Source organism: Erpetoichthys calabaricus, chromosome 1, assembly GCF_900747795.2.
Source record: "Erpetoichthys calabaricus chromosome 1, fErpCal1.3, whole genome shotgun sequence".
Classification (NCBI taxonomy): Eukaryota; Metazoa; Chordata; class Cladistia; order Polypteriformes; family Polypteridae; genus Erpetoichthys; species Erpetoichthys calabaricus.
Genome location: NC_041394.2, coordinates 158,040,261 through 158,051,339, shown reverse-complemented (window position 1 = coordinate 158,051,339; position 11,079 = coordinate 158,040,261). Strand labels below are relative to the sequence as shown.

The 11,079-nt window shown below is 38.8% G+C and overlaps 1 protein-coding gene across 1 annotated transcript in view; it reads left to right on the top strand.

The window, feature by feature from the left end:
• The first annotated feature begins 8,498 nt into the window (after positions 1–8,498).
• gnsa (glucosamine (N-acetyl)-6-sulfatase a) overlaps positions 8,499–11,079 on the top strand; it is a 76,407-nt gene continuing 73,826 nt past the window's right edge. The window contains exons 1-2 of the mRNA XM_028792522.2: positions 8,499–8,769; positions 10,712–10,771. Coding sequence (XP_028648355.1) covers positions 8,602–8,769; positions 10,712–10,771 — 228 coding nt within the window. The 5' untranslated portion in view covers positions 8,499–8,601. The remainder of the gene's footprint in view (positions 8,770–10,711; positions 10,772–11,079) is intronic.

Below are 11,079 nucleotides of genomic sequence, written 5' to 3'. Positions count from 1 at the left end.
AAGTTGCAGAATTAGTGATGAGTCAGTCAGTCAGTTAGTCAGTCAGTCAGTCAGTCAGTCAGTGAGTCAGTGAGGGCTTTGCCTTTTATTAATTAGAATAGATATATATACACATATCAACATATATATACACACATACATAAACACACACATATACATATACACATACATACATACACACATACATACATACATATACACACACACATATATATATATATATATATATATATATATATATATATATATATATATATATATATATATATATGGTTGAAATAGTTTACTGTCAAATAAATGCAAAGAGTACACGACACGTGTTTCGCCCTCTTTCTGGGCTCATCAGGTGTACACACTCCACTGCACTCCCTCTCTGGAATCGAACCTCGGACGTCAGCGCCAGAGGCGATGCCCCTAACGTTGCGCCACGGCGTGTGGTTCGTTTATTTGACAGCATGTAGATCGGGGTAATTACATTCACGGCATTCGTAGTCTGTGTCACAATCTGATTGTATGGGTGGTTACCTACCAGGTAACGCTTGTGGTTGGCCAGCAATCTGCTAACATCCGCCACGGTGCCCTCAGTTTGTGAGGAGCAGATCATAGAATGGTTGAAATCGTTTACTGTCAAATAAATGCAAAGAGTACACGACACGTGTTTCGCCCTCATTCTGGGCTCATCAGGTGTACACACTCCACTGCACTCCCTCTCGGGAATCGAACCTCGGACGTCAGCGCCAGAGGCGATGCCCCTAACGTTGCGCCACGGCGTGTGGTTCGTTTATTTGACAGCATGTAGATCGGAGTAATTACATTCACGGCATTCGAAGTCTGTGTCACAATCTGATTGTATGGGTGGTTACCTACCAGGTAACGCTTGTGGTTGGCCAGCAATCTGCTAACATCCGCCACGGTGCCCTCAGTTTGTGAGGAGCAGATCATAGAATAGTTGAAATAGTTTACTGTCAAATAAATGCAAAGAGTACGCGACACGTGTTTCGCCCTCATTCTGGGCTCATCAGGCGTACACACTCCACTGCACTCCCTCTCGGGAATCGAACCTCGGAGCCAGAGGCGATGCCCCTAACGTTGCGGCACAGCGTGTGGTTCGTTTATTTGACAGCATGTAGATCGGAGTAATTACATTCACGGCATTTGTAGTCTGTGTCACAGTCTGATTGTATGGGTGGTTACCTACCAGGTAACGCTTGTGGTTGGCCAGCAATCTGCTAACATCCGCCACGGTGCCCTCAGTTTGTGAGGAGCAGATCATAGAATGGTTGACATAGTTTACTGTCAAATAAATGCAAAGAGTACGCGACACGTGTTTCGCCCTCATTATGGGCTCATCAGGCGTACACATGAAAGTTATTACCCTGATCTACATGCTGTCAAATAAACGAACCACACGCCGTGGCACAACGTTAGGGGCATCACCTCTGGCGCTGACGTCCAAGGTTCGATTCCCGAAATATCCGCGCTTCGCAGCGGAGAAGTAGTGTGTTAAAGAGGTTTTGTAATCATATATATACATAAACATATATACATATATATACATATCTACATATACACATATCTACATATACATATATATACATATACACATCCACATATACATATATATATACATATACAAATTTACATATCTACATATATATATATATATATATATATATATATATATATCTTTCCCCCTTATTCTTGGCTCATCAGGCGTACACACTCACTGCACTTGCTTTTAAATTTTAATTAAGAAGAAAAGAAAGCCTTTTTAAATTAAGTCTTAAAAAGAGGTGTAAAGATATTGACAATAAGCTACGCAAACCCACCAAGAAATGCAATCGTTTAAATCAAGGCGCGAGTCGAAAAACACCATCCCATAATATTAGTTAACGATTAACACATTTCTATACAGTATGTATTGTAAGCATACAATACAACTGATAGTATGTTGCACTTATTTATCTGGTGTACCGACATTTTTGCACGTTTAACGTCTGAAATCTAACGTGGTTTGTGCCCTTCAGAATGAAAACAGTTTGCATTTACCTTTTTAATAAAAGGCGAGCTTTTAAGCCTGAGAAATCACCCCGTAAATGCACACGTTTAATTGCACATGTGTTAATATGTATGCTTACACAGTATTAAAAGACACTCAAAAATTAACGTCATTTACCTTCATTCCCGCGTTTGACTCGTGCTGTAAATCTCTTCCTTGTTTTTAGTTCACGTGATTACGTAGGAGGCGTGATGACGCGATACGTGACTCCGCCTCCTCCATTAGAGTATATGGACAAAAAACAGGTTCCAGTTATGACCATTACGCGTAGAATTTCGAAATGAAACCTGCCTAACTTTTGTAAGTAAGCTGTAAGGAATGAGCCTGCCAAATTTCAGCCTTCCACCTACACGGGAAGTTGGAGAATTAGTGATGAGTCAGTCAGTCAGTCAGTGAGTCAGTGAGGGCTTTGCCTTTTATTAATATGTATAGATAATATGTAATGGGGATAGACATGTTTGCTTGTAATGTTAAAAAAAAGTAATAAAAAGCTGTACAATGCAGTTATAAAAATTAAAGAAAAATGCAGATGGCATGAATTGGCTAAAACAGATAGACAATTTCAAATATACAGAACTTAATCAACAAAGTGTCCTTTATTATTTACATCAATAATTACATCAAATATACACAACTCTGTTATGCACAGTCAGTTTAACACTCAGAAATAAAAAAGGCAAAAGACAAATAAAGCAAGTGACATGTTTATTAGAGGAGGGGTTGAGATGGAATCCCAAGTTGAAATGCCTTAGTGATGCTGTCTGTCCTTGTACTGCCACAGTTGAAGCACAAGTGTGTCAAACTCTTTTCTCACTTTAAAAAAAAAATTATTTTACCAATACTAAAAGTGTATGAATGTGTATTTTAAATTTCACTTTAAACATATATTTGCATTTATATGTATTTAGTTTATATATTCTTGTCTAAATTCACTACAAGTAAAATGGTATTCTGATTAAGAGAATAATGGTGCTGAAAATAAAAAGAAAGGACTGTTGGCTTCCCAACACCACATGATGTACCACTCACTGTCTGCAAGTCATTGTTTTGTTTATATTTGGCCGTTAGAAAATCCCGTTTTATAATCATAACTTTAGCTACGTCAGGCTAAGGTAGCACAGCTATGCATATGGAGGATGCCATCATCTGTATGCTACATCGATCCCTCACTCACTTGGACAGAGGCAGTGGTGCTGTAAGAATTATGTTTCTAGACTTCTCTAGCGCCTTCAACACAATCCAACCTCTGCTCCTTAGGGACAAGCTGACAGAGATGGGAGTAGATTCATACCTGGTGGCATGGATCGTGGACTATCTTAAAGACAGACCTCAGTATGTGCGTCTTGGGAATTGCATGTCTGACATTGTGGTCAGCAACACAGGAGCGCCACAAGGGACTGTACCTTCTCCGATCCTGTTCAGACTATATACATCGGACTTCCAACACAACTCGGAGTCCTGCCACATGCAAAAGTTCGCTGATGACACTGCTATCGTGGGCTGCATCAGGAGTGGGCAAGAGGAGGAGTATAGGGACCTAATCAATGACTTTGTTAAATGGTGCGACTCAAACCACCTACACCTGAACACCAGTAAAACCAAGGAGCTGGTGGTGGATTTTAGGAGGCCCAGACCCCTCATGGACCCCGTGATCATCAGAGGTGACTGTGTGCAGATGGTGCAGACCTATAAATACCTGGGAGTGCAGCTGGATGATCAATTAGACTGGACTGCCAATACTGATGCTCTGTGTAAGAAAGGACAGAGCCGGTTATACTTCCTTAGAAGGCTGGCGTCCTTCAACATCTGCAATAAGATGCTGCAGATGTTCTATCAGACGGTTGTGGCGAGCACCCTCTTCTACACGGTGGTGTGCTGGGGAGGCAGCATTAAGAAGAAAGACGCATCACACCTGGACAAACTGGTGAGGAAGGCAGGCTCTATTGTTGGCATGGAGCTAGACAGTTTGACATCTGTGGCAGAGTGACGGGCGCTCAGCAGGCTCCTATCAATTATGGCAAATCCACTGCATCCACTAAACAGTGTCATCTCCAGACAGAAGAGCAGCTTCAGCGACAGACTGCTGTCACTGTCCTGCTCCACTGACAGACTGAGAAGATCATTCCTCTCCCAAACTATGCGACTCTTCAATTCCACCCGGGGGGGTAAACGTTAACATTATATAAAATTATTGTCTGTTTTTACCTGCATTATTATCAATCTTTAATTTAATATTGTTTTTTGTATCAGTAAGGTGCTGCTGGAGTATGTGAATTTCCCCTTGGGATTAGTAAAGTATCTATCTATCTATCTATCTATTGTCACACATGTACGATTAGGAGGCAGTCAAAGAGCCCAAAGGTGAGTAAAACATCACGAGATAAGGGGATGTCACGTGGTACTTACCTGAACTCTCTTTTGCCAACAGGAAACAAGAAGAAAATTAATCCCGCAACTTCCGGGTTTTCAAAATGGCCGTGATGACGTCACTTCCGGCCAATATTGATGATGTCACTTCCGGCACCCACAAACCATCTCACTTCCGGTTCCTGTTGCCACATCACCATTTTGCCAACCATTTCCTGTCACATGTTTTTTTTGTTCTATAAAACCACCATTTTGTTTCAGTAATGTTGTTCATTGTACTTTCAAGACTTTGAATCACTGCATTTTTCAATATTGTCTGCACGACAATATACGGGGACGGTCCCCAAATCTTTATTTTGTACTTGTGACTTTCTTTTTCGATCTATCTATCTATCTATCTATCTATCTATCTATCTATCTATCTATCTATCTATCTATCTATCTATCTATCTATCTATCTATCTATCTATCTATCTATGTGCTCAAGTGAGCCACCAAACTACGTTTTGGCTAAACGTATTTAGTCACTAACTATGTAGAGAAAAGCCAAGCAAAATGACACCTTTTATTGGCTAACTAAAAAGATTACAATATGCAAGCTTTCGAGGCAACTCAGGCCCCTTCTTCAGGCAAGATGTAATACAGAAACTGGAGTTCCCTGTGTTTATATACACACTCTAGGACAAGAAACAACACTGGTAAATCTTTAAATGAGAAATCTTAAATGTAAAAAATTAATCGATTCATTCAGGCTAGGGTTAATTTAACAAGAGAGAGAAGAACAATGTATGGTCAAGATCTTTGGATAAGATAACTGTCCAACAAAGTCTTTTGAAGTTTGTAATGTGTTTTTCAAAACAATGTGGATCTGTAGACAGGTTGTCTGTCATTCTGAGAGATGTAAACAATCCTCATATCTGGCCATAAAACTCTTGTCTTTATTCAAGCCATGTTGTAATGTATTAAATTTTAGCATGAGTTTAACTTCCCATTCTTTTCTCTCTTGCTGTGTTTTGAAGTTGCCCATAAGCACTGTGACTTTAAAGTCCCTCTCGCAGTGTCCATGGCTGTTGAAGTGGGTGTGGACGAAAAAGGCACACTGAAAAGCAGGCAGATAATAGTTTCTAAATTCTCCTGTTTATTAATTTGGAGTCACAGTAAGTAGAGATTCAAAAGAGTATAACTTATTGCCGCAAAGCTCAATTGAACCCTGATCAAGAGCCAGGAGTGGTTTTTTATACTTCAGCATCTCATGATTAATAAGACAGAAAGAACATCCTTATCAAAACAGTAAAGTTAAACAATATGTCTGTTGAGCTAAGCATTATCTGTGTTTTGGAAGCTAAGCACAGGAGAGACGCCTTTGCATAAACTACATGTACTTTCTGCAGCCTTGTGACCTTGTCCCTGAAGCATTCACTCTGAGAAAGGGAAAACAAGAAACAGCTTACATTTTATTCATGTGGACACTATTTCTCCTGAACCCTGGAATAACATATTTTTGTTAGTTCATAAGCCAAAGCATCTCTCACTGGCAAGTTACAAAATAGTTATTATAAAAATTCTAATTTACTAAACACACAAAATACATGGTGCTGAGGAGAACATTCTTCTTCTACATGGGCGCTACAGGAACATCTGTATTGCCATGTTTAATGTGGAACCTGTGTAAATTCATTCTCTGGCGGAGTGTTTGTCCAGTTTCTCCCACGTAGAGTGCAGTGTCAGGACATTTCATGCAGAGAATTAGGTAGACTACATTAGATGATCTGCAGGAAAATGATCCCTTTATGTGATGTTCAAGTCGGCAGTGTGGTATAACTATACGGTCTGTATCATAAATGTGGGCACATGTTTTGCATCTTTTCTGTAGACATGGAGATGTGCCATGAGTTTTATGGCACGGTACAACACCCTAGTCACTAACTATGTAGATTGTTGTTAGCTGTTAACATTTCTCAAACTTTGAAAGTTTCCCAAAGAAATCCACCTCAGGAAGCAGTGGTAGGTAGCCCTTAGACGGGATTTTGAGAAAGCTGTCCTGTGATGTGTGTCGTGCTAGTTTGGTAACAAATGCTGTACCGCCATCACATGATCAAAGCTACCACTTGCTCACATTAAAAAACAAAGGAGGTTTGATGATTCCTTCTGAGGATGCAGTCAAGGTGGTCAAAGTAGCTGAGCATGTTATCCGACAGTCGACATTAGAGCAAGCTGTCAGTGTATCTTTGATCAATCAGTTTGTTTGGGCTGAGATTGGTTCAGATGATGTGTTTTTCTCACGGAGCACATTGAGGAAACACAGTTTGAAATTGACAACCATCATTTTATGCTCATGTCTTTAGTTGTGTCTGTCTTCCACAAACTAAGGCTGCACCATATTGCCAGACTGAATACTCTCAAATTACAGAGTGGCAACACACGGAAAAAGCTATATCTGACAGTTCTGTTTCATGGATTTTAGATCCTATCATGTATATATTTAAGTAACCACATTGTGTGTTTGTGTGCGCGTGTGTGAGAGAGAGGAAGAGATTGAGAGAGGAATGAGTGAAATGTTTTCAGAAATTATTAAGCCAATTTGTATACAATAAAATTGTTTATTTTTGTCATTGAGTGTATCATTTCACTGTTAAAAGAAAGACAAACAAAGATAACTGGAATTAACAGTGCAAAATTCACAATTGGTATGCCAGTTTGAAAAGATAAGATTTGAGGGTAGTTTTAGATAGATAGATAGATAGATAGATAGATAGATAGATAGATAGATAGATAGATAGATAGATAGATAGATACTTTATTAATCCCAAGGGGAAATTCACATACTCCAGCAGCACCTTACTGATACAAAAAAACAATATTAAATTAAAGATTGATAATAATGCAGGTAAAAAACAGACAATATCTTTGTATAAAGTTAATGTTTACCCACCCCACCCCCCCGGGTGGAATTGAAGAGTCGCAGAGTTTGGAGGAGGAATGATCTTCTCAGTCTATCAGTGGAGCAGGACAGTGACAGTAGTCTGTCGCTGAAGCTGCTCTTAAAATGTGTTATTGAATTGAGCTGACGTATATAAGAGGGAAGAGAATTCCAGAGTGAGGAGCTCTATGAGAGACGCTCGAGCTCCCATAGAACTGAGTCTGATGTGCGGTACAGAAAGTCGAGCTGCAGATGGGGATCTGAGTGAACAAGAGGGAGTGCAAGTCTGTAGGAGATCAGTGAGGTTGTGGAGAGCTTTAAACGTTAAGAGCGGTATTTTGTATTGTATTCTGTAGTTAACAGGGAGCCAATGAAGTAGAGAGAGAATAGGTGTAATATGTTCAGTGGATTTAGAACAGCAGGTTATTATCCTGGCAGCACAATTTTGAAAAAGTTGTAAGCGATGGATACGTTTTTGTGGGATGCCAGATAGAATAGCCTTACAGTAATCCATACCTGAGGTGACTAGGGCATTAACCAATACTTCAGTACTGTGTTGCATAAAAACAGGACAAAGCCTAGAAATGTTTCGGAGATGGAAGAAGGCAGTCCGAGAAATGTTACTTATATGAGAGGAATTATTTTATAACAATAATAATTATTATTATTAAATAATTGTCATTATTAATGTATAAATGGATATAAATAATTGCATTTAAACGATTCGCCAAAATCTGTTGTATGTAAACGATACTGTTTTAAACGTTATTGTTTTTTCATTAGAAAACCCGGTTTCCACGTTTACCTGTATTAGTTTAAATGCCACTTTTGCCACTCGCAATATGGCGTACGCGCTGACGTATCGTGTCGACTGGGCAACACGGTGAATGCGGCGTCTATCTATATATGTCTATGTGATAGACAACGTCAAACGTTGATAATTGGACAGGTGAGTTTTTGATTGTCATAAAGTAACAATAATCTCATTCGTCGAAGTTCTGAATTAGCACAATATGATTTGCTGTAGTCGAATTTGATTCACAGTTATCCCACCTTCAGATCCGCCCATAATGTCTCCGGTCTGCAGCAATACCCTCTCAATAAGCGACATCCCCAACAAGTAGAAGACAGGTGGTGAAATTGTGACGTCATTTGAATGCGCCTATCAGCTGATGAGCGCTTCACGTGACTTCAGATGCTTCGTTAGCGGCTGACTGTTATGTTCCGACCATAAGCTTGTCTGCGGTAACAAAGAATGGATTTGTTTGAATGTTTGGGAAATTTTGTATCTCAGTACGCAGTGTTGTTGGCGATTGCACTTTGCATAGTTAGAAGTGATATGACAGTGGATGCGAAATCTGCTCGGAGGCCCAACATTGTTCTGATTCTCACAGATGACCTCGATGTTGTGATTGGTGGTCTGGTAAGATGCGAATTCTCCTTAAAATGTAGGCATTCAGAAGAAGTAAGACTGTTTAAGACTATTCAAGCTGACAACATTCTTTGAATCCAAACGTTGTAGAAAAATGTTAATGTAAAAGTATTTTCTGCAAAAGTTTAGGAGAGACTGATTAGATTTCCTTTATGCAAGTTTAGCACATTGTAAAATGCTGCACCCTTAAACAAGAAAAAAATCTATCCGTTTATACTGAGCGGCAGTAGTTCTTGGAGTGTGCATTACTGATGAGCTGAAGAGGATACAACAACACATTTCAGCTGTTGTCAAAAAGGTTTACCGACTTGCTAAGATATCTGAAAACAATGTAGAGTTCTCACGAATTTCTAACTTTGCACGTTAAGTGCTCCTACTCCGCTTAAGACCGTAAAACAATATTGAAGGTGGCACCTTCTCCTCAGGACATACTTAACACATGCAGGATCAGAAAGGCAGACAGGATTATTAAGGACCTCCATTGCGTTTCACACTCCTCCCTTTTAGAAAACGGTCACACTCGTACCAGTAGATTCAGGGACATTTATGTCCACAGGTCATAAGATATAAACCGCCAGTCATAATAAAAAAATACTGTACGTGTTTTTGCATGTGCGCCCAGTGTTACTGAACAGCAAGTCGTAATAATACTGTATGTGTTTATGTACGAGTAATATATTAATATAGAATTGTGTGTAAATATACGAGTGTGTGTTTTTTCATTCTTTGTATGTATGCTTATATTTTCCTGAGTATCATTTTGTTGTTACTGTTGTACTGTCACTTGTGTGCAAGTAAGAATTTCATTGTATTATATGCACATGGCAATAAATGTATGAATGTATGCATGCAAGTGGTGCATGTAGTTAAGGTGGTAACTGAAGTCTTAATTAAAGGCCTGTTTTTTTAAAACCTGTTTAGTCCAGTGCAGTGTGTGTATATATATATATGTAATTTATATTTATATGTAATCATTCAACTCCTTTATAAAATAGCACTCATCCATCAGTTTTCTAGCATGACTGTCCAGATCGGTGTCATGGGGTGCTGGTGTGTGTTCTACAAGTAGTGGGTGCAAAGAAAGAACACACCCTGGACAAGATGCCAGTTCATTACAGGGAACACTGATCTGTAACTGATTTGGCAATTTTTTAAATCGGAAAGACCAAGGTATTTCTTTATTCGTTTTTTAGTTTCCCCATGTGGTAAATGTTACAGCATAAACATTAAATAATTGACCTCCATCTACAAAAGCAGTGCAGCTGTTTTCCATAGAATTCTTTTTCCAGTAAAATTAAATCTGACTGGTAATATTTCTGTCTTATTGTTAACCCAAAGTAGCCAAAAAAGCCTGCAAAAACATTTCAGATTCTCTCTGGGCAAACAACACTGAAGTGCAATACCACAGAAGAAACAAGACAAAAGTTTTTGGTGATCTTTTTGGTAACAACAAATGCGTATGGTAGAGTATAAAAGGAAAAACAAAGAGGGTTACATTATAGAAAAGGTGTTGTAGGTACATCAGCTTGTTACAGCTATTTAGCATGACCTTAACCAGAACTTTTGTTTGATCCAAAATATAACATTCAATGCACAAATTACAGGTTTAGAGTAGGGACTATTTTACAGTACATGTGTTAGTCACTTGCTGCTACACTAAACGGCCTTAACAAAGTCTTTGTTATTGTCACACAGCACTAGTGAACTGTTAAGACTTCAAAGTGTTACCAACAGATAGTGAAGGTAAGACTGAGGAGGCTTGATGTGTAATTTTTTTTTTTTTTGTGGGTGTGTTTTATAGGTTCATGAGACTGCTTTTTGAAATGGTTAGGTTGTACAGTTTTTGACCTGGATGCAGTATTTGTGTACTGCACAGGTGAGTGTAGAGCTATTTGTATTCCTATGAGAGTTTAATTTATTTTATTTTTTTCAGACTCCTCTAAACAAAACTAGAAGGTTAATTGGAGAAACTGGCATTACATTCATCAATGCAGTAAGTACATCACCATGTATTTTGAGTCCTTAATATTTCATTTTGTTCAGTTCTCAGCAATTTTGTGTTGTTTGATAATATGATCTGAAGCCTATTAAAACAGTTTTGTTTGTTATTTATGAAAATACTCTTTGTATTTTGTAGGTTGCAGACAGTCTCCAAAAACTAGTTTCTTTTATTTTGAGTCTAATGCTTGTTCAAAAAATGCACACACATCTCAGAAAAGCTAACAGAGGACAAAATGTGAACATTAGTGGAAAGAAGCTATTAGCTTTTAATGCTGATTGAACGTCTTGAAATCAACAGCT